General features: G+C 43.2%; 1 protein-coding gene across 1 annotated transcript in view; it reads right to left on the bottom strand.

Annotated features, from left to right (window-relative positions):
- Positions 1–24,589, bottom strand: part of csmd2 (CUB and Sushi multiple domains 2) — a 573,225-nt gene that overhangs the window by 338,893 nt on the left and 209,743 nt on the right. The window contains 1 exon segment of the mRNA XM_033045391.1: positions 22,744–22,932. Within this exon segment, the coding sequence (XP_032901282.1) occupies positions 22,744–22,932 (189 nt within the window).

Below are 24,589 nucleotides of genomic sequence, written 5' to 3' on the forward strand. Positions count from 1 at the left end.
CGTTACTAGACTAAGTGGAACCCGTTGGGTCCCATGTTCACACGGGTCCCACAACGCAATATTCCACCTCTCCACCAATTCCAATATTGGTGGTGAGTTGGGGGGGGGGGGGGGGGGTTCTGGAACGCTAGTATGGGTATTGTGGGCTAAAGGGACTGGTTTCCAGAGGGCTGGTATGGACATTGTGAGCCAAATGGATTATTGGGGTGACAGCTCAGTCACTCAAGCCTGATGTGCTGGCAGCTCACTCACGGCTGGTGGGCGAGCAGTTGACTCATGGCTATTCCTCGAAATTCCATTTCAAAAGGGTGCAAGGCCACCAAATTCAAATGCAGTTTCCTACCATTTCAAGCAGGGTGCAAGGCCACCGAATTCAAGTGCAGTTTCCGACCACATCAAGCAGGGTGCAAGGCCACCGAATTCATGCAGTTTCATACCACTTCAAGCAGGGTGCAGGGCCACCAAACTCAAGTGCAGTTTCCTACCACTTCAAGCTGGGTGCAGGGCCACCAAACTCAAGTGCAGTTTCATGCAACTTCAAGCAGGATGCAAGGCCACCAAATGCTAGTGCTGTTTAATGCCATTTCAAGCAGGGTGCAAGGCCACCAAATTGAAGTGCAGTTTCATATCACCAAGCAGGGTGCAAGACAACCACATTGAAGTGCAGTTTCATACCATTTCAAGCAGGTGCAAGGCCACCATATTCAAGTGCAGTTTCATACCATTTCATGCAGGGTGCAAGGCCACCACATTCAAATGCAGTTTCATACCATTTCATACAGTGTGCAAGGCCACCACATTCAACTGCAGTTTCATACCATTTCAAGCAGGGTGAAACCACCATGAAGCCACCATAAAACCACACAAAACACCACATAAACACCACACTCACAGTTCAGTAGACATTCAGTGTATTCAGTTGATTCACAGCTCAGAGAGAGTTGTGACCTCACCCTCCCCCATCTTGCAGACTGAGCCACACGTACACTTCCGAGTTTTATAACCCCTCCCCCTCCCACCGGAAGGGGTGTGGCTTTCATGGCATGATTGACAGGAGAGAGATTCTCAACATTTTTTTAAACACTAAAAACACTTTTATTTTTCATTAATGGGAAGAAACCTCTGCACCTGATGAGCGGAGGGGGACTGAGTAAGATGGCCAAAAATCATAGCCGTAAGTGGTAGTGTTTTATCTAAAATCAATATAACAGTGCAAACAGGAAGTTGCAGTTACCACCACCAACAACAACCATTTGCCGTGCAGCATTGCAAAGCAGTTACCACCACCAACAACAACCATTTGCAGTGTAGCATTTCAAAGCAGTTACCACCACCAACAACAACCATTTGCAGTGCAGCATTTCAAAGCAGTTACCACCACCATTGCCAACAACCATTTGCAGTCCAGCATTTCAAAGCAGTTACCACCACCAACAACAACCATTTGCAGTGCAGCATTTCAAAGCATGTAGGCATACCTTAAGGAGATTTCGCCCATACATATTGAGATGCTACCTCACCTGCTGAGTTACTCCAGCATAACCAGATAAAAAGCTCAAAATGCAAATTTATAATGAGACGACAGCCCATATTTTTGTCAGTATAGATTTTGCAAAAATGTACCATTTTAAAGATGAAGTGATTCTGTAAAAGTATGCCCAATTGTTAATTTAAAAACATGAGGGTATTCACTTTGTAATGTGATGCCAGAAGTAGACAAAGTCTAAGTTGTCTTGAGCATCCTGTACAAAGATCTTTCAAATGTTGAGGGCAGGTAATCAAACAGTGTCATAGAATGAAGGCCCATTTGTGAAGAATGCAAACAGAAATCATGCCCGAACTGGACAAACCCTGGTTCAATTCCCCCTTCTGCTTTATGCTCAATTCCAGGCTCTGCAGAAGTTTACAGTGACTTGGAGCATTGCAGTATAGACTTACTAAAATGATATCTGGGGATAAAGCGCGATTATATAAACAAGAGCTGTGTTACACAGAATTTACAGAATTAAGGAGTGAAAATAGTTACATTTTCAAGATATTCAGGGGAACTCATAGAATAGATGATGAGAAACTATTTTCTGTGATTGCACAATCTAGAACTAGGATACTGTATATAAATTGAATCAAATAGCATTGTTTTTTGCAGGGCTATGTGATGAAAATGAGTTTATCTTTCAGTAAATCACTTCTGTGACCGTTTCCAGATTAAATCACATCAATTGGAAAGCTTGACGAACCATTTTTGTGTAATAAAAAAGGAACTACAGATATCTGTTTATACCAAAAATAGACACAAAATGCTGTAGTAACTCAGCGGGTCAGGCAGCATCTCTGGAGAAAAAGGATAGGTGTCGTTTCGGGTTGGGTCGGGTCGGGAGGGGAGGAGGGAGGGAGATCTTTGTGGAAGTTACCTTAAATTTGGAGAATTCAATGTTGAATGTAACTCCTACAAACACCACCCCTTCCTCTTCCCCTCCCTCCACTAAAAGTCCGTTAACCACAGTTCACAATTACGTATCCCTCTCAGCCTCCAGAATTCAGCCTATCATGGAACCTCCTTGCCCGAGTTAATCTATTGCCCTGATTTGTCCTTTTTTTGCTTCCATTTTTTTCCCCATTCCCCCCAATCTGAAGAAAGGTCCCGACCCGAAACATCACCAATTCATGGTCTCCAGAGATGCTGTCTGACCCCCTGAGTTTCTCCAGCACTTTGCATCTTTTTTTTGTAAACCAGCACCTGCAGTTCCATGTGTCAGCGTTGTATCAAGGTTCGCAGAATCTGGTCACTGGATGAACTGGGAAATAAGAACCGTCATTTTGCAGAACAGTGAGTTTGAAGATCCCACTACAGATAAAGTTTCTACATTCTGTGGACATTTATGTCAGACAAAATGTTCTTCAAGAATGAACACCTCAGTATGACATGAAGAAGAAATTACCTGAGAGATGCCAAGAGAGGCAGACATTGCTCTTCGGTTTGGTTTCGAGGTACAGTGAGGAAACAGGCCCTTCGGCCCACCAAGTGCGGGCTGACCAATAAACACCCTTAACTAATTTGATCATACACACTAGGGACAATTTAGATTAGATTAGATTAGATTTACTTTATTAATCCCCTTATTCAGGGGAAATTCAGATGTCCTTGCAGCACACTAATAAAAATACAACATAGCATTCAAGAAGTTTAACACCAAAACACAAAAACATCCCCCCACATTGGTTCCCACTGTGGGGGAAGGCACAAAGTCCAGTCCCCATCCTCTTGTCCACCCAGAGTCGGGCCTATTGAGGCCTCCACAGTTGCCGCCACGGCACCCGATGTTCTCGCCGGGTGATGGTGCTCCGGCGTCGGGAGAACCCTCAGCGGCTTGGGGTGCCAGGAACGGCCGCCTTCTTACCGGAGACCGCGGCTTCCAAGCCAACAGACCACGTTTGACGGAGCTCCACACACTGGCGATCTCGGCGAGAGATCCCAGGCTCCGGGATGTAAAGTTCAGCGCCGCAGCTGGCCGCTCCACAGAACCGCGGCTCCACAATGTTTTCATCGGCGGTCCCAGCATACTGGAGTTCCAGCGCGGTGACCCAGGAAAGGCATCGCCCGCTCCGCGATAGCGCTCCAGCGCTGTGCCACCGCCAAAGCTGAGGTTCTGGCCAGGTCCCCTCAGGAAACGTCGCTCCAGGACCCGCTGGTAGGCCGCGAGGACAGGTCGAAGGTGCTGCTCGGAGGAAGGCAGCCTCTCCGACCAGGTAGGGACTTGAGAAAGCAGTTACAGAAGCCAATTAGCCTACAAACCTGCACGTCTTTGGAATATGGGAGGAAACTGGGGCACCTGGAGTAAACTCATGTGGCCACAGAGAGAACAACAAATTCCACACAGGTTAAACCCATTTTCAGCAGTAGAATGCTCGTTTTGGTTTGAGTTGGCTGAATATATTTTAATACATCAATACGAATTTCTTTTAAAATTCACTCATTAGTCTTCATACTAGTGAGATACATGTATCCCACTGACTGCAATTCTATAGTGATTATATTCCAAACAGCAGAACTAATTTTGGGGTCTGGAGAGTGCTCTATATTTATTTTCCTTTCTTACTTATAATCTTATACACTATAATCTTGTTATATGTACCATTATAGGGTGTATGTAGGGACAATATTGTTCCCGGTTATGGTACCTAGAGCCAGGAGTTAAGTCCTCAAAATAAGGGGCTAACCTCTTCAAACGGTGATGAGAATAAATGTATTTAATCAGAGGGTTGCAATTCTTTGGAAATCTTCTAACCAAGAGGACTGTGGACATTAGGTCACTAAGGCAGTCGGATACATTTTTGGATATTAGGAAAACCAAGAGATATGGGACCAGCAATCACCCGGTACACTAACACTATCTGACACACTAGGGTCAATTTTTACAACTTACCAAAGCCAATTAAACTGGAAAAGCTCTGTGCAATCAACTAAACATTTACAGTCTGTTGCTCCTCTTGACAATGAAATCATTCCAGAGCTGTTTTATTGATATTGAAGATATTTAAGGACCAGTCACAGTAACAGCATGAAAATACATAAAAGTATACATTTTAAACTGCATTTGTGTCAAATAATTTAATATCTTGCTCTTCCGAGACAGATGAATGAAAATAAGTGTATAAAACTGAGTAGAGCTATGATTCACTCAATTCAAAACTATGAGTGAATAGCTGATGTTGTAAATCTCTGAACTAAAAGAGGATAAGATATTCATGGGAAACACTTTGAACATTAGGGCAAGGAGTCTCTTCTCACAGGGTTAGCTGACTTGTGAAATAATTTGTCATCCAGAGCAAAGGCTATTGATTCTTTCAAAGGATGCTGGATGCACATCCGCTTTAAGCTTAAATCTAAAATCTGATAAATGTGGCAATCAGTAGAAATAACAACATTGATTAACAACAGGAGAATTTAACCCTGAAGTGAGAATAGACCCGTTCTTTACAGAAGTTAAGATCATTATCAGGGATATTCACATGTAGAATATTAATGTAAGACAACAACTTAAAGCTTCACAACCCTGTGTTTAAGCCTTAATTTTGTTTCCAATAGATTTAATCGTAGCGGTTTTTGACACTATTATTTTGTCAAGATAATTGCTCCTCTTCAATGAGTATAGTTTTTTTATGTTGATCTACCAAAATTTTATTTAAAGAGCATTTATAATAAGAATCTGAAAATTTCAATTGCTTACTTTAAAAAAAAATATATACATACACTCAAAAAAGTAATTTAAATGAAGAAGGTTATGCCAATGATAATTACTGTGGGATTTATGCGAATCACAAAATTGAATCTGACACTTTTGTGCACAATCTACGCTAGTGTGACTGGCTGTTTCCAAGGATCAGCAGTGCATCAAGTGATGCTATTATTCATACCACACACCATGCTGTCCACACCTCCAGAAATAGAAAGTCCCACACTATGGCTCTCACGGACAATCTCCGTCAAACTACGTGCACATCATGCTAGCTTATTACTTTTCTCATTGCTGAAAGGAACATTCTGCTGACACTGGAGAGCTTCAGATCTGGCTGCAGAACGTTGAACACCTTCCAACAGTTAGAGTATTTTCTCCAGCATTTAGATGCTGTGCTACTTAAGGTCATAAGTGATAGGCGTAGAACTAGGCCATTTGGCCCATCAAGTCTATTCCGCCATTCAATCATGGCTGATCGATCTCTGTCTCCGAACCCCATTCTCCTGCCTTCTCCCCATAACCTCTCACACCTGCACTAATCAAGAATCTACCTATCTCTGAATATCCACGGACTTGGCCTCCATAGCCTTCTGTGGCAAATAGTTCCACAGATTCACCATCCTCTGCCTAAAGAAATTTCTCTTTATCTTCTTCCTAAAATTCCTTTAATTCTGAGGCTATGACCTCTAGTCCTAGACTCTCCCACTAGTGGAAACATCTTCTCCACATCCACTCTATCCAAGCCGTTCACTATTCTGTATGTTTCAATGAGGTCCCCCATCATTCTTCTAAACTACAGCGAGTACAGGTCCAGTGCCAACAAACGCTCATCATAGGTTAACCTACTAATTCTTGGGATCGTTCTTATAAACCGCCTCTAGACCTTCTCCAGAGCCAGCACATCCTTATTCAGATATGGTGCTCAAAATTGCTCATAATTTTCAAAATGCTGCCCTACAAATGCCTTATAGAGCCTCAGCATTGCATCCCTGTTTTTGGATACAAACCCTCTTGAAATAAATGGTAGCATTGAGTATGCTATCTTTACCACCAATTCCACTTGCAGATTAACATTTTGGGAATCTGTGCACCTCCGATTTTAGGGTTCTGACCCCATTTAGAAAATAGTCTACACCTTTATTGACCAGCGGTGCCCCATTCATAATACCTCAGTTACTGAAGGCATTGCGGTGGACATAGCTGGCCAGTGGGTTGAAGTCCTCAGGGTAAGAGTGAAAGGTGTTCTCATTTGCACCACATCCTACCTATGCCTCTTTGATGACCAAAGCATTAACAGGTTAAGACTAAATGTTTAAGAAGGAACTACAGATGCTGGAAAATCGAAGGTAGACAAAAATGCTGGAGAAATTCAGCGGGTGAGGCAGCATCTATGGAGCGAAGGATATAGGCAACGGTTCAGGCCGAAACCCTTCTTCAGACCGTCTTAAGGTTAAGACCATCTGTGACTGCCATTACAGAGCTATGTAATATTCAGAGGACAGACAATGTGGCCATGCACACAGATTGTCCTACTCATTCTGAGTAGTTCCGGGTCACACTGATACTCAAATTTGTTGATAGAGCATCTTTCCATATAGCTGAAACTGACTTCCGGCCTGCCTCATATTTTACTCATCACTATACATTGGAGATGTCACATATGCAATGAATTGAAGAATGGTCTCGACCCGAAACGTCATCCATTCCTTCTCTCCAGAGATGCTACTTGTCCCGCTGAGTTACTCCAGCATTTTGCGTCCATCTTTGGTGTAAACCAGCATCTGCAGTTCCTTCCTACACACGTTGGACAATGGATCTGCCAGCCTTGCGCTCTTCCCACTGGTCTAAAACACCATCAATTGTATCATAAAAAATTCCCTTGATAACCTGGACCTTTTTATGAACAGGAAAGTTTCCATTCTCGTAATGTTTTGGTGGTTGTGGAGCGTAACAGTTTAATGATGGTAAATAGCAAGTTGTTTGGGAAACACACATAATTCATTCAAGCAGATGGACTCTGCATTTGATACTGACCAGAATGGAACCTGGGGGATAAGTGTTATTCCCCAACTTCTGTGACTCCTCACAGCACTGCTCTCCCCCAACCACGGCAGCACGGATAGAAACAACAAAGGCCATCGCATAGCTATGGACCATTCACAGGACAGACAATGTGACACTACACTCAGATTGTGCTACTCTCTCTGGGGAGGTCAAGGTCACACAAATACTCAACTTTCCTGACAAAACATTTTTCCTAATAGCTGAAACTGACCTTGAAACTGCACCTCATATTTCGCTTCGGCAACTTACAACCCAGCAGGATGAATATTGATTTCTCTAACTTCAATTAACCCTTACATTCCCTCTCTCTCTGTCCCTCCCCCACCCTAGTTCTACTAGTTTCACTGTGGTCCTGTTGAGTTTCGCTGTCTGTATAGCATTATCACCCAGCCCACAGCCAACAATGGCTCCACCTTTTCTTGATCATCGTCAGTTATTTGCGTAATTTGTTCTATATCTCTCAATATCACCATCTATATCTCTCGTTTCACTTTCCCCTAACTCTCAGTCTGAAGAAGGGTCTCGACCCAAAACCACACCTATTCCTTTTCTCCAGAGATGCTGCCTGACCCGTTGAGTTACTCCAGCTTTTTGTGTCTATCTTCAGCTGAAACTGACTTATGTCTTGCCTCATAATTTATTCATCAGTACACATTAGAGAGGTCTCAAGTGCAATATATTTGTGAAAAAAATCATTTCAGCTCATTAGATGGTGGTGGAAAATACCAACAATGTTCTGAGTATAAGATGTTGCTTCCATCATTTTAGTTTAGTTTAGAGATACAGCACGGAAACAGGCCCTGCAGCCAACCGAGTTCGCACCGACCAGCGACACCCGCACACTATCAGGATCCTGCGCACACTAGGGACAATTTATATCAAGCCAATTAACCTCTAAACCTGTACATTTTTGGAGTGTGGGAGGAAACTGAAAATCTCAGAGAAAACCCATGCAGTTCATGGGGAGAACGTACAAACTCCTTCCAGACAAGCGGCAGTATTCAGGATCGGACAAGGTTCACTGGTGCTGTAAGGCAGTAGCTCTACCGCTAGGCCACCGTGCCATCTGGGGACGCCTTGCAGTACATAGCTATCATGGTTGACTTCTGCATGTTGGCATAATCTGACCAAATGCAGGCAGCAGGTGGTGTTGGAGTACGAGGACCAAGGAGCCACACAGCCTGAGGGCATCGGGCAGGACCTGGAGAACAGCAGGAATAGAAGGAGGTTTTGTTGGGAGAGGAGAGATATCCCTATTCAGCATTCACAACCTCATCTCCCAGCTGAGCAGAGAAGGCAGACATTGGTCACAAAGGAAATGAGAGACTCCTAATAAATAAACTTTTCAAAAGGAAGTTGCAAACTCACTATCCCCAGTGCAATCTAAGTTTCGCTCTCTGCACTGTAATTGTTACCAACAACAGACCGCACCACTAGTCAGGCGGGGAGCCAGGTGACACATTATTCCCACACATCCTCCTTTGCAGGTCCACCTGGACACATTACAACACATGAATAAGTGAATTCCTGATTCAATCACTGAAATGGCTCGCTGCGACATCTGTGTTTCCTGATGTGTGGCACCTCAATTACAGAACTCAGACTTCTACACAAAATACACATTCCTTGGGGATCTCCACTCTGCAGGTGTTAATAGTGGTCAGAAGCATGAGTGCTTTGGACTGGTGCCCAATAATGACAATAGATAATCAACATTATAGTCCAGTCGATGAGTGTTATGCCCAACACAAGATATTGACGAACTTGGAGCAGTAGGTCGTTCAAGCCAATGAACTCCACAGTCATTCAGCAACACGAAAATCCTCATGCAGCTGAAAGAGAGGGTCATTTTCAGCCATGGTACCAATTGACCACTGCAAGGTACACATTGAGAAAGAACTGACGAAATTTAAAGTACAGAAACATTATGTTTCACTCTGTGCACAATAATTTAATGTGTTAGGATGTATCTAAAGCATCCATCTAAAAGATTCCTCCAAACCTGTCCTATCCATGTACCTCCCGAAATTCAATCATGGCTGATCTATCTCTCCCTCCTAACCCCATACTCCTGTCTTCTCCCCATAACCTCTGACACCTGCACTAATCTATCTGTCTCTGCCGTAACAATATCCACTGACGGCCTCCACAGCCTTATATGGCAAATAATTCCACAGATTCACCACCCTCTGTCTAAAGAAATTTCTCCTCATCTCCTTCCTAAAAGAACGTCTTTTAATTCTGAGGCTATGACCTCTAGTCCTAGACTCTCCCACTAGTGGAAACATCCTCTCCACATCCACTCTATCCAAGCCATTCACTATTCTATATGCTTCAATGAGGTGTCCCTTCATTCTTCTAAACTCCAGCTAGTACAGGCCCAGTGCCGACAAATGCTCATCATAAGTTAACCTACTCATTCCTGGGATCACTCAAAACTCAAGGCACAAACTGTTTGCAATCGACATAGCAATCGGAGTGAACAGCAGCTGCTGGCATTTCTGCATAACCTGTGATCAGTGTTGCTAATTATTATGCATTTCTGGTTGCTTGGCCTGAGGTCGCAGTTAATTGCTGCTGGACAGTGGGAATGCTTTACGAATGAAAATGATCGCTCAGCTGCAGCAGTCATTAATTGACAATAATGCTAGATCTACCATGTTTTCCTTCCATTTTGAAGTTGATTTTTCCATCAGAGAAGTTCTGTGCTGCTTGACCTGTTCTCACAATGCTTGGAATTAGCAAAGTCAGTAGGAGGAACTCCCGGAGATAGGATTGAAAATGGCTACAAACTACTAAAAACAAACTACAGAAGCTGGTAATCTGAAATAGGATCAGACCAGGGCTGGTAGAGCTGCTGCCTCACCACACTAGAGATATGAGTTTGATCCTGACTCTGGATACTGTCTGTGTGGAGTTTGCACGGTCCCCCCCTGTGACCGCATGGGTTTCCAGATTTCATCCCACATGGGTTTGTAGGTTAATTGGCCTCTGAAAATTGTCCTTAGTGCATAGAGAGTGGATGAGAAGGTGGGATAACATAGAACTAGTGTGAACGGGTGATCAATGGTTGGCAGGGCAATGAACCTTTTCCCATGTTGTGTCTCTAAACTAAATTCTACACATATAAAAACAGAAGATTTTGGAAACACTCAGCAGGACATGTGAACATCTGTAGAGAGAGACAAATAGTTTGTATTTCAGGTCTCCTTTGATCTTCTTTGGATTGGCTGGCTTTTCCACAGCTTTTTCATTCAGTCCACAACCCTGAGTTTTCAGTTTCCTGTCATTTCAATTCTTGATACCACTCCATTCTTGCCCGTTTGTGATGCCTTACACTGTTCTGACAAGACCCATTGTAGCCATGAGCATCAGCATCTCTTTATCCATCGGGGCAGATCGCAACCTTTCAAACTCAATATCAATTTCAACAATTGCAGTCGGTGGAGGCGGGGGGGGGGGGGGGGGGGGGGGGGGCAGAGGGAAGCATCTAAATTTGGAGAGTTTAATGTTTATACCATTGGGGATGTAATGTTGAGGCTCTATAAGACGCTGGTAAGGCCGCATTTGGAATATTGTGAGCAAGTTTGGGCTCCTTATCTGAGGAAGGATGTGCTGGCTCTGGAGAGGGTTTACAAGAATGATCTCAGGAATGAGTTGGTTAGCCTATGGTGAGCGTTTGTCAGCACAGGGTCTGTATTCGCTAGAGTTTAGAAGAATGAGGGGATGGACATACGTCTCCTTGACATATTTTGCATATTTTGTAAGAATCGGAACCTTCTTCTGAAATGCTCTTCTTGTGGTGGACCTGGATGATGTCTTGGCTCCTCATTGCACAAGACCTTGCATCTGACACTTAGGCCATAAACCAGTATTTCAGTGTTTTGTTTAGTTTAGTTTAGAGATACAGCACGTAAACAGATGCTTCTGTCCACCGAGTCCGCGCCGACCAGCGATCCCCGCACATTAACACTATCCTACGTTCCCAAGGGACAGTTACAATCATACCAAGGCAAATAATCTACAAACCTGTACGTCTTTGGAATGTGGGAGGAAACTGGAGCACCCGGAGAAAACCCATGCAGGTCATGGGTTGAACATACAAACTTCGTACATACATCACCCATGGTCTGGCTCGCACCCTGACCTCTGTCTACATTGGGTCTCTGACACTGGAAGGCAGCAATTCTACCGCTGCGCCACTGTGCCGCCACACCATTACTATGCTGGGTGTTGAGAATGTAGGTGAGGTACTGAGTGAGTACTTTGCATCTGTATTCACCGAGGAGTATGGCTTGGAGGACAGAAAAATCAGTGTGGAGAATACAAATAAAGAGGAAGAAGGTTAGGCTTTATTGCCCTCCATCACAGTGAGGAATGTTGGGAATCCACTCTGGTGGATGTTTATGATAATGTAGTTGTGTGTCTTGTTGCTTTTTTCGTATGACTGTATGGTAAATTGAGTTTGTACCATAATTGGTACATGTGACAATAAAATACCTTTGAACCTTTGAAATATGCAGAGACAGTTTGAGAGCTTTGGGATTTTCCATAATTGACTCACCTATGACATTTCATGGCCCATCTGGCCCTTCTAATCGCCTGTTTCAGTTCTTTCCTACTCACTTTATATTCCTCAAAAAGCCCTGTCTGATGCCACCTTGTTGAACTTGGCACATGCATCCTAAACTTGACTAAGTTTACAACCTCCTTGATCATCCACGGTTCCCTTTCCTTGCCGTTCTTATCCCTCATCCTAACTGGAACATGCTGATCCTGCACTTTGATTAACTGGCCTTTAAACGGCCCCCACATGCCCTCTGTGGAATTTCTCAATAACAACTGATCCCAATCTACCCTTTTTAGTTCGGTCTAATGACATGGTAATCTGCCTTGCCCCAATTAAGTACCTTCCCCCAACATCCAGATCTGTTCTTATTCAAAACAATATTAAAACTTAAGGAGTTGTGATTCCTATCCACAGTCTTCTTCCACCGCAACACCAGTCACTTGGCCAGACTCATTCCCAAATACAAGGTCCAGTATGATCCCTCCACGAGTAAGACTATCCATACACTGTTTACGGAAACCTTCTTGGATGCACAGAATAAATTCTGCACCGTCTAAACCTCTTGTTCTGAGTAAATCTGGGGAAGTTAAAGTCACTTCTTGATCAACATCACGTATCTTTTGGGAGGGATGAGCACCAAATTAGCCTGATGCTAATTTCTAAACAAAACTCACTGATGCAGTATTTATTTCTAATATTTTGTTTTGTTTCATTGATTCATTCATTGCAACGCAGCAGTAACTTTGAACTCAAGGGATAAGAACCATTCCAATAAAAAGATTGGAGAATGCTAAGAAAACTATGATGTAGTGAGTTATGTAAACAAAATCTCCAGAATCACCAGTCATTGCAGATCGATTGTAAATATAATTTCAGATCCTTCAATCCATAATTTTATACAGCAATTATAAATTTCCAACACTCAAAATTAGATTGTTTAAATGGAAACAAAAATCACGTTGGAAATTGAGTAACTAGTGTGTTTTTTTTTGTCTCTTAGTGGCATCATTAATATATTTGCTTGAAGGCTTCAAACCATTTCAGAATATTTCATTTGTTGTTTGAAGATGCATTCGAACTCCCAAAATGCTTCATAAGGTTTTCTTCCCATGATAGTTACATCTGAGGTAGTTACCTTCCAGGGGGCTTTATGTTTTATTTTATTATTTTGAACTTTTTTTTATAAGAGAATGAAAAAGTAAATGAACATAATGATTGTTTATATATTTCATGATAAAATGAACATACCTGGAAGTACATATACAAAGAAACTTAAAATGGAACAATAATATTCTTTGATGGCTGGCTGCCTCCTGTCATGAAGGTATTGTGAGAAATGTAACAGCCGGTTTGCTTCCGTGAGGGGCTGTGACGCTCCCGGGGTGCGGCCTGGTCCGAGGAAGGAACGGTGCTCCCGTCGTAGTGGCCGAGCTCGGGGAGGTGCGGCGCTCCCAGCCCGAGGGAGGAGCGGCGCCCATGTTTGGACGGCCCAGCCCAAGGGAGGAGCGGCGCCCATGTCGGGGCTGCCCGGCCCGAGGGAGGAGCGGCGCCCATGTCGGGGCTGCCCGGCCCAGCCCGAGGGAGGAGCGGCGCCCATGTCGGGGCGGCCTGGCGCGAGGCTGAGACAGTAACGGCACTCACGTGAGGGCGATCCGGCTCGGGGCTGGAACGGTGCTCCAGTGGCTGGGATGACGTTCTGGCGGCGGTGACCTGAGTCCGGGGTTCGGCCGCGGGCCAGCGGCTGTGTCAGCAGGACTGGTGGACGGCAGCTTCGACCACCCCGGGGCCGCGGTGTTTGAGCCGCGGGACTGTTTGCTACATCGCCCGGTGGGGTATCGCCTCAGCGCAGAGAGAGACAGATTTCCAATACGATACCTAGTGAATTCATTAAGGGAATAGTCTGCGGTCAGGATATAGTTGGTGATAGATGGTGCTGGAGTGTGGCACCTTAGTGTGTGTTCTTCCCAGAGAGGATGGGGGCAGCGGAGTTGCCACCTTACAATGCCAGAGACCCAAGTTTGATCCAGATGGGTGCTGTCTGTATGGAGTCTGTATGTTCTCCCCTGTGACCTGCGTGGGTGTTCTCCGGGTGCTCCTGTTTCCTCCCACACTCCAAAGATGTACAGGCTTGTAGGTTATTTGGCTTGGTATAATTGTAAATTGTCCATAATGTGTGTAGGATATTGTTAGTGTTGCGGGGATCATGGGTCGGCCTGGACTCTGTGGGCCGAAGGGCCTGATTCAGCGCTGTATCTTTAAACTAAACTAAACAAAATTACTATCATCTGATCCAATTGTTCAACTATTTTAAATCTCTTTTTCACCCCCAAGTATAGCAACATTTCTAAATGTTCCCCAATGCGGACATTGGACTTCATCTGTGAGCTGATACATACAATGCTGAAAACCATATTCTGCACTTTGTATCTTCCCCCTTTGCTCCATCTATTGTACTTGAGTTTGACTTTATTGTATTATATAATATATCTGTTTGGATAGCATGCAAATCAAAGCTTTTCACTGAACCTCAGTAAACATGACAATGTGGCCACAGCACTCAAATATAACCCAATTATTTTGACGTCAATGTAACCAATTGCCAAGAGATGAACACAATTAGTGGACAATACTCCCATATATGTTTAGTACCAGCAACAAAAGATGAATTTCTGCCCCACAGATTCAATTTGTACCCTTGTATAATAGTCTCATCTATATTACTTCTCATTGTTAAGCAACAAAGCCCAAGTCGGTTTTGAAAACAGAAAAAGGAACTGCTTGCAGCACCAAAGTATTACTCTGATCTGGGCTATGGAGCTAGTTAAAGCATAATGGAATTGCTGCAGGGACGTCACTGATGTGAAGGTCTGATGATTTTATCCCATATATCATCTGCCCGTATAGGAATTTCTGATGGGAAACATGTTAAGACTAAAGTGTGCTGCACCTTACAAATGGAGAGTAAGACGCCGAAGGAAATTACTTTAAAACATATTAAAGATTTTAAAATATATCCGAGGTCTGTAACGCGAACAAACTTTTCCCCACCAAATGTGAATGACCAGAAACAAAGGAGTTCTGGTTAAGCAATTTGAAACCACGTGATAGCACACTACAGCAATATTTGAAGTATGTTTCACCTCAGGGTGATGCCAAAGCAAATAGAGAAAAGTTGTTGTAGCTTAAGGATCTACAATGAAAAAGGGGGGGTGAAAGTAGAAAAAACAGCTAGATATTTGCAGAAACAAGGAACTGCACTTACTGGAATTTTGAGCAAAATACAAAGTGCTGCAAGAATTTTGTGGGCCACACAGCATTTGTGGAGGGGACAGACAGTTCTCGTACTGCTCCTTCCCCTCATCTCTATCTCTCTCTCTCTCTCTCTCTCTCTCCCAGCTTGCTCCTCTTTACTCCATCAGTCTGAAGAAGAGTCCTGACCCAAAGCGCTGTTTATCGATTCCCTCCACAGATCTGCCTAACCCATTAAATACTGTGTATTTAAGCCAGATATCTGCAATATTTTAGACAGGGCATGTTAAATTAAAGGAGAGGTAATCCATGTCTGATCATTTTGGATCCTAATACATTTTAGCAAATCTTAGCATCTGTTTCTCTGTGTTATAAGTAAAACAATTGCATTTTAGCCAATTTATTTATATATATGATTACACAAATTACTTTGGAAATGCTTCCTTGGGTCTCTGAGCTCAAATACTAACATAAATTAATATTGTCTTTTTTTCTTTGAAAAGTTACTGTATATGCCAACTTTAAAACTGACAACTAAGAAGACGAGAATATATAATGGTGTTAAGTTTATTCCCATCACACATGTATAAGCTTCCATTACAGTTACTTTCACCATTTGGAGGTTGTTTAATTAAATAGCATTGTCATGTTTTTTTTTCTCCAAAAAACAAGATGAAGATGTGAAAATGATTTCTGCTTGGTTAGGTTTTTCCTCTGAATTTATTGAGATATTCATCAAAATGTTACATTCAGATCTACATCCAGAGAAATATAACTTTGATTTTTAGTCAAACAGAATCCAATTCTTCCTCCAAGTTTAGTAAATAGAATGGGCTTTTCGGAATTTAAAAACAAATACAACTTCTTGATTGCTATCAGACCAAATAGATCTAGTCTCTTTATAGGGTATATCAATGGTAGCTTAAAGACTTTTTGCACAAAATTCACACAGGATACTGAGGCAGGTCTCCTGTGGTTCGTGTTATGTTGAAAGCCCCAACAACCTTCACCAATGTGATGAAAGGCACATTAGGTTGGCATTTAGTGAATTTGAAATAACATTTTGATCTGAATCTTCTAGGATCTAGTTTGCACCCCTGAATTAGTGACCATGGTCCATGCAGGCCTGCTGAAACAAAACATGGAGTGCCACCTCAACGAACCCATGCACCATCAAGTTGGTGAAAATATGCAAATGGGGTTACTTCTTTGGAAGCAGAGGCCTCACCTTAGAATAGCCCTGAGAGTCTTTGCCAGCTAATAATGCTGTTGTGGCTTTCAACAGCTTTCAATATTCTCTGATATTCAGAGACACATAAATAATATCAAAACTGACATAAATAGTTGAAAAATAAAACAACATGAAAATTTAAAGTTAATTGAACGACTTAAAAGCATACGTGATCAAAAACATAATCAAAACTAAATAATTAAATATAGCATGACTTCCCCATTGTTTCCTAATTTTCAGAAGTAGAATTCTCATGGAGGTCACTGGGAGCCAATGCCAAGTGCAGCTGGTGTAGCATCTGAGAAGTGATTCTCTATTGTAATACTTGGGAATCGCAGAGAGTCTGGGCTCTGCCATTGGACTCCATGTGTACTCCAGTCATTGAGAGTAGTGAGGGCAGGGGTGCCATTTATCACTCATTAGGTCCCGTGCAGATAAGTGACAGACGTCTGTCCAAATAGCTGAGCATTGATGATTGCTCTCAGACCTGCGGCCAACACCAGGGTGCTTATCGTCTGCTTTGCCACACTTCAGTCAAGCTAAACTGCTGTACACGTGAGGATACTACAGTCAGACTGTCACATTTAATAGAATCTAGACCAATGTCTGTGTTATGCATCATCTGTGCGCCATGGCAATAGTCTTGCTTACTGCGTACATTGCAATTCTTCATCAAGAGTGCTCCGACTGCAACTCCCAAACCCTGACCCAATGCTATCAGGAACATAATGCACATCAGACACACCAGAATCCCACCGACTACAGGTTCCTCTCAAATGCACGTGAACCTGACCTGGAAATCCACCATCTCCAACATAATGCCACTACTAGTCACATCTTTATATCACCAGCCCTTTCTGCCTTCTGCAGAGACCACACCCTCCGCTCCTCCTTGGTTCATTCAATCATTCCTTCTAGGTGAAATAGATGTTCACATGCACCTCCTCTATTCTCATCTATTGAAACAGGTGCATTCCTGATGTGGCCTCCTTTATGTCAGTGAGGCCAAGTGTAGGTTTGGCGACTCCGCCGCTGAACATTAGCACTCAATCCGCTAAGGCCTACTGGATCTCTTGGTTGCTAAGCATTTTAACTCCCCTTCCCATTCCCGTATGAACATTTATGTCCCGGGTCTCCTCCATTGCCAGAATTAGGCCACAAAGCAAACTGGAGGCATGGGACCTCATATTCTGCTTGGGTAGCGTATAACCCAACGGTTTGAACATTAAATTATCCAATTTTAAATAAATGAACTCCTAACCCCACCCTCCCCCTTCTTTCGCCCTCCTTTCCCGCTCCCCCTCTCCTTCCTATGCCCCACCAGGACTTGCACCCTTTCTCCCCTCAACCTCCCCTCCCATCAACATGCCTTGCATTAGCTTCACAGTTCACAACTCTTCCATCCTTTCCTCTCACTGCTTCAGTCTTTTCATCTCTGGCCTTTGTCCAACATCTGCATATCAAAACTCCCCCTCACCTGTGTCAACCTGCCAGGTTGTCCTGCCCCTCCTCTCTTCCAGCTTTCTTCCCCCACACCCACCACAATCCATCTGAAGAAGGGCCCCCACCTGAAATGTCAACCATCCATGTCCTCCAGTGATGCTGCCTGATCCGCTGAGTTACACCAGTGATAGTTTTCCACCTATCACTTTCAAGGTTTTGTCCTGCTCTACCTCTCTTTCAATGTTCCTCCCCTCCTCCCCATCCCCCACCCCCACCTCCACTATACAATCTGAAGATGGGTCCCAACCTGAAACATTACTCATACATGTTCTCCGGAGATGCTGCCTGACCTGCTGAGTTACTCCAGCAGTTTTTTTTTTTGTCACTTCACTCTGATAAAATTAAGATGATGACAACCAGTCCAATGTAATACCTTTTGGGACCAGTGATCACTGTTTGATTAGATTTAAGATATTTATGGAGAGGGACAGAGAGGGCCCACATGTTAAAATGCTAAATTGGAGTAAGGCAAACTTTGAGCGTATGAGAGACAATCTCGCTCAAGTTGACTGGAGCAGGTTATTAGAGGGGAAAGGAATATCAGCAAAGTGGGATGTTTTTAAAAGTGTGCTGACAAAAGCTCAGGAAATACACGTCCCTATTAGAGTGAAGGGCAAGGCAGGCAAACGTAAGGAAGCTTGGCTAAAAAGATAAAAGGAGGTATTGGTCAAGAACAAGGACGCATGGGACAGGTATAGGCAAGTGTATCCCTGGAGGAGTTTCGGGAACTAAAGAACAAAGTAAAAAAGAAAATTAGAAGGGCAAAAAGGGGCCAGGAGACAGTTCTGGCAGACGGCATTAAGGGCAATCCCAAGAGATTTTATAAATACAAGGGGGAAAAGGGGAACTGGAGAGAGAGTTGGACCCCTCAGGAATCAGTCAACTCTGTGCGGAGCCACAGGAGATGGGCAAGGTCCTCAATGAGTATTTCTCCTCTGTATTTACTGAGGAGAAAGACTGGACAGAAGAACTTGGGGAAGGCAATGGAAGTGTCTTGAGAGCAGTCATTGTTACAGTCGAACAGGTGCTGAAAGTACTATTGTGTATGAAGGTAGACAAATTTCCAGGGCTTGATCAGATATTTCCGAGGACATTGTGGGAAACCAGAGAGGAAATTGCGGGAGTCCTGGCTGAAATTTACGAGTCATCTTTAAATACAGGAGAGATGGTGGAAGACTGGAGGGTGGCAAATGTCGGCCTCTATTCTATAAGGGCTGCAGGGGAAATGCTGGGAACTATAGATCAGTTAGCATAACATCTGTAGTTGGAAAGTTACTAGAGAGTATTCTGAGGGATAGGATATCCAGGCATTTAGACGGACAAGGGCTGATTAGGGATAGTCAGTATGGGTTTGTATGGGGGAGGCTGTGTCTCACAAATCTGATTGAGTTTTTTGAAGACGTGACCAAAAAGGTCGATGAGGGCAGAGCTGTAGATGTCGTGTATATGGACTTCAGCAAAGCATTCAACAAGGTTCCGCATGGTATGCTGCTCTGGAAGGTTAGGTCGCATGGATCCAAGGAGAGATAGCTGAATGGATAAAAAATTGGCTTCATGGAAGGAAGCAGAGGGTGATGGTGGAAGGTAGCTTCTCAGACTGGAGGCCTGGGACTAGTGGTGTGCCTCAGGGTTTGGCGCTGGGTCCATTACTGCTTGTCTTCTACATTAATGATTTTAATGAGAACATACACGGCAGGATTAGCAAGTTTACAGATGATACAAAAGTGGGTGGTTTTTGCAGATAGTGCAGATGGTTGTGAAAAATTGCAGCAGGATCTTGATCGATTGGCCTGGTGGGCTGAGGAATGGGCTGTGGGCAGAGAAATGAGAGTTGTTGCATTTTGGGAAGTCTAACATGGGCAGGACCTACACAGTGTATGCTCGGGCTCAGGGGAGTGTTGTAGAGCAGAGGGATCTAGGAGTTCAGTTGCATTGTTGAAGGTGGAGTTGCAGGTGGAAAGGGTGGTCAAAAAGGCATTTGGCATTTTGGCCTTCATCAGTCAACATATTGAGTATAGCAATTGGGAGGTTATGTTGCAGTCAGAAAAGATGTTGCGGCCGTATTTAGATTATTATGTTCAGTTCTGGGCGCCATGTTATGGGAAAGATGTTGTCAAGGTTGAAAGGGTACAGAGAAGATTTACAAGGATGTTGCCAGGGCTAGAGGGGTCTGAGCTATAAGGATAGGTTTAGTAGGCTGGGACTCTATTCCTTGGAACGCAGGACGATGCGGGGGGATCTTATTGAGGTGTATAAAATCATGAGAGGAATAGATCAGGTAGATGCACAGAGTCTCTTGCCCTGAGTAGATGAATCGAGGACCAGAGGACAAAGGTTTAAGTGAAGGGGAAAAGATTTAATAGGAATCTTAGGGGTACATTTTTCACACAAAGGGTAGTGGGTGTATGGAACAAGCTGCCAGAGGAGGTAGTTGAGGCTGGGACTATCCCAACATTTAAGAAACAGTTTGACAGGTACATGGATAGGACAGGTTTGGAGGGATATGGACCAAACGCGGGCAGGTGGGACTAGTATCCCTGGGACATGTTGGTCAGTGTGGGCAAGCTAGGCTGAAGAGCCTGTTTCCACACTGTTTCACTCCATGACTAACTAATTGATTTTAACAATATTCAATAGCATTCCTCTCCTGCAATGCAGTAATTGTTAAGCAGATGTGGGATTATATGCTTTTACAATGCATGTTGTTTTGGAATTATGAATTATTGATAAAGGGTAGATATATTCAATTACTGCTTTCCTATTCTCACTGAAAAGAAGCAGAATGTTTGTTTATGTTTGTGTTTTCACCAATAACATTAATCAAGCTGAGGGCTCATTTTTAGCCTTACCACATCTCCCGTTAAATAATAAATTTTAATATATTTTATGATCAAATGATAAATTTTGTCTACATATTGTGTGCATATCACATGAAGTTCCTACCTGTCCTCATCCTTTAAGCAAATCTCATTGTGGATTTCTTCCCATATGAATCCTTCAAGGTTCAGTAACCTAAGCATGATTCATTCGGTTAACAAAAATCAATTTATTAATTTGACAGTGATCCTCAGCATTAACCTCATTATTGTTTCCTTTATTCCCTGCCTGGACACACCATATTGCTTAACGTACTTAATTCCCAGTCCCCTACCAGATTCCCTATTCCCTATGCAGCCAATTCTGGCTCTAACCCCATCCACAAGTTTGCAGATGACACCGTTGTGGTGGGCCGGATCACAAACAGTAATGAGACAGAGTACAGGAAGGAGATTGAGTACTTAGTAACATAGTGTCAGGACAACAATCTCACACTCCATATCAGCAAGATGAAGGAACTAGTAATTAACTTCAGGAGGCATGATGGAGCACAAGCCCCAATAGCCACCAATAGTTCTAAACTGGAAATGGTTGAAAGCTTCAAATTGTTTGGCTTCAATCTGCCATGGACCAACCACATGCCAAGGCAGCATAACAAAGCCTCTACTTCCTCAGGAGACTGAGGATATTTGGCATGTCTTCAATAACTCTCACAAATTCTGCCACGCCAACAGTCTGTCTGCCCTTTCTTCTTTTTGTTATTTTAAATATATGTTAAAAATGTATGTGTAGTATGTGTGTGCTTTAGTGTTCCTTGGTTTGTTTTACGTGGGGGGGGCGGGGGGGGCGGTTGGGGGACACATTTTTTCAATCTCTGACCTCGACGGAGATGCAATTTTTTTCCGTATCATATCCGCGTTGCGGCCAAACAATGTGGAGTTGGCGACTTTAACTTTGCGGCGCTTGCGATCCCTTTGCCGGGGATCGTAGCTCCAACATCTTGAAGCCCGTGATCTCTGCTAAGAAGAGGCCGACTCGGGAGCTCCATGCGAGAGTTTCAACCGCCCCGACGTGGGATTTTTAATCATCTCGATGGGCTTCGGCTGCGGAGGCTTTGACCGCCCCGACTGTGGATGGTTTTGACTGCCCCGACCGCGGGAGAACAAGAGGAGGAAGATTCAACTTTATTGCCTTCCATCACAGTGAGGAATGTTATTGCCTCACAGCTTCCATCAAAACTGCTATTCTGTTATTAGTAACACTTCAAATGAATGATACACTGAATAGTTTTGAACTGGAACAGAGAAAAATATAGAAAACGCCAATTTATTTTTGCTCTTTCCACACTATAGTTCCCTCTAATCCTAGCACATTGCAATCCTGACTTGAGCCAGAAGCAGATGAATACGTATTAGACCCTGGGCTTGGTTAAGTCGTATTTTGGCATCAAAAAGCAATTTAAAAAAAATGTTGTTCACAAACTGTTGATGTTGGTGTTAATATCAGCAATTTTTATCCATCACTAATTGTCCCTGAATTGGGCAGACAGGTCAAGGTCAATCACATGGGTCTAGGTAGAGTCAAATTTGTCAGTCCAGGTGCGGGAGTATATTTCCTTCCTTGAAAGATATTCATAAACCAGATGAGTTTGCACAACATGTTTCTTGGTTATTTTTACTGAAACAATTTATGTTAAATTCTAGATTCATTTAATACTTGTATTTAAATTTCCCAGCCATCCTGGAGGATTTAAATGCATGTCTCTGGAGTAAGGTTCCCACAGTTCCAGCTGCTGATCTAGTACCTTATACACAAGGCAACTGTGCCCATGACATGCCATTTATGTCACATTCTGTGTCATGGGCACAGATATATAGATAATCAATGATGGAAATTGGAGCCTCTTGCTATTATAACTACTTTCAGCAGATATTACATCCACCTATAGCAGCTTACAATACCCTTTCTCTAAAATTTAACTCGACAAACATGTATTGGTTCATGTCTTTGCACAACTCCTAATCTGCGTAGAAATATCAACCCAAGTGAAATGAAAGCACACGACCACCTACCAACACACCTTGGAAGAGGCGAACTCCACACACGCCGTCTACCTCCAAGGCAGGTAATCCGGAATACGCCTTCCAATCTATATCCCGGGAAACATGAGAAGGTAAGAGTATCTCCGACACCAAATCGAATGCCACTTCTGCTGCTGAATGGTGGGATACCAGGATCATCACACGGCTCCAAATCATGTTCTAGATAAAATATAAAATTGTATCTGTTTTTAAAGGTTGTTGGCCTAAAAACACATGAAAGAGAGTGAGAAAAGTACACAATGCAAAGTAGTACATTGGCAAAGCCAGTAGAACAACTGACTCCGAACACCAGGTTTCTAAGTTTGATCCTGACTTTGGGAGCTGTATGGATGGTTTGCAATATCTCCCTGTGACCTTATGGGTTTCCAATGGATCCTCCAGTTTCCTCGCACATCCAAAGACATGAGTGTGGACTAAAGTGTAACATGAGTGTGGATTAACCATATTAGTCTGCCTTTACTATATCCATCACCACATATATTATGCCTGCTGCACATTCCATATGTAGTCCAGTCCGGATCGTCATCCCTACCCCAGACTATTGATAACAACACATCACCATCTCACAGTCAGACTTAATGCTGACTACAGAGACGATGGTATGTAATGTTTCCTCCGCTTGTGTTACAATAAAGACTGTGAGTTGTTACTTCTGCGTATGGGTCTCATTACACAACGAGGGAATAAGTTAATTATCTGCTGTAAAGTCTGGGGAAGAATTGATCAGAATGTGGGGAGCAAAAAATAGGATTCATGTCGGATCAGTGTAAATAGCTAAGTAATGGTTAGCGTGGACTCAGTGCGACTGAGGCCTATTTTTGTGTTGTATTTTTTTTATGATTCCATTGCAAATGGCAAACATTTATGAACTAGAGCTGGGTACAATGATGGAAAGTCACATGTAGATAGGAGGTTTTTTAAAATTTTCTAAGTTATTGCAGGAAAAAAAGACCAGGACCAAAAAAATCAATGTTTCTATAACAATAAACGGCAAATTCTCACATTACCTTTTCATTTTGTAATTATATCCAGGAAGATTGTATTTGTATTAAGAATTTGTATACAGCATCTGGCAACCATTATGCCTCAAAGATTATAGCGTGAAATGAGTCAGTAGTTGAACTTTTTGGGAAGGTGTCCACAAAACAGTGCCACATGTCTTGGTTAAGATTATTAACCCCACTCTTGAGAATGATTTTTCTAAATGTTCAGAGATGTGTAACTGGGAGTAGGGCCAGATTCTAGGGCCGGTGGATGTTTTTCTGATCTGGGGTCCTCAAACAGTTTTTGAAGAGGAGAGCTTTGAACAGTGTATGGGCACAGATTTGACTGCAGTGATTAAAATGTTCCTGAAGGATTCGGGAAAGTGCGCAAATGTCCAAATTCTGTTTACTTGGAATTACAATAGTGCGTGGAAATTTGTTCATCAATGTGGAGCAGATGTTTTGAAATCAGCGCTTATCCCATGCTCTACATAGAGGTCACAATTAGCATTCTGATCAATCAAGGAGGACTTCACACTTTAGATTTTACTTCAGACTTTACAGATGCAGCTTGGAAGCAGGCCCTTCGGCCCACCAAACACACACTGACCAGTGATCTCCCATACACTAGCACTATTCCACACACTAGGTACAATTTACATTTGTACCGGACAATTAACCTACAAACCTGTATGTGCTTGGGGTGTGGGAGGAAACCGGAGCACCAAGAGAAAATAGGGTGAACGTACAGACTCTGTACAGACAGCACCCATAGTCAGGATCAAATCCAGGTCACTGGCATCGTAAGGCAGCAACTCTACCGCTGCGCCACT

This window comes from Amblyraja radiata, chromosome 27 (assembly GCF_010909765.2).
Source record: "Amblyraja radiata isolate CabotCenter1 chromosome 27, sAmbRad1.1.pri, whole genome shotgun sequence".
NCBI lineage: Eukaryota > Metazoa > Chordata > Chondrichthyes > Rajiformes > Rajidae > Amblyraja > Amblyraja radiata.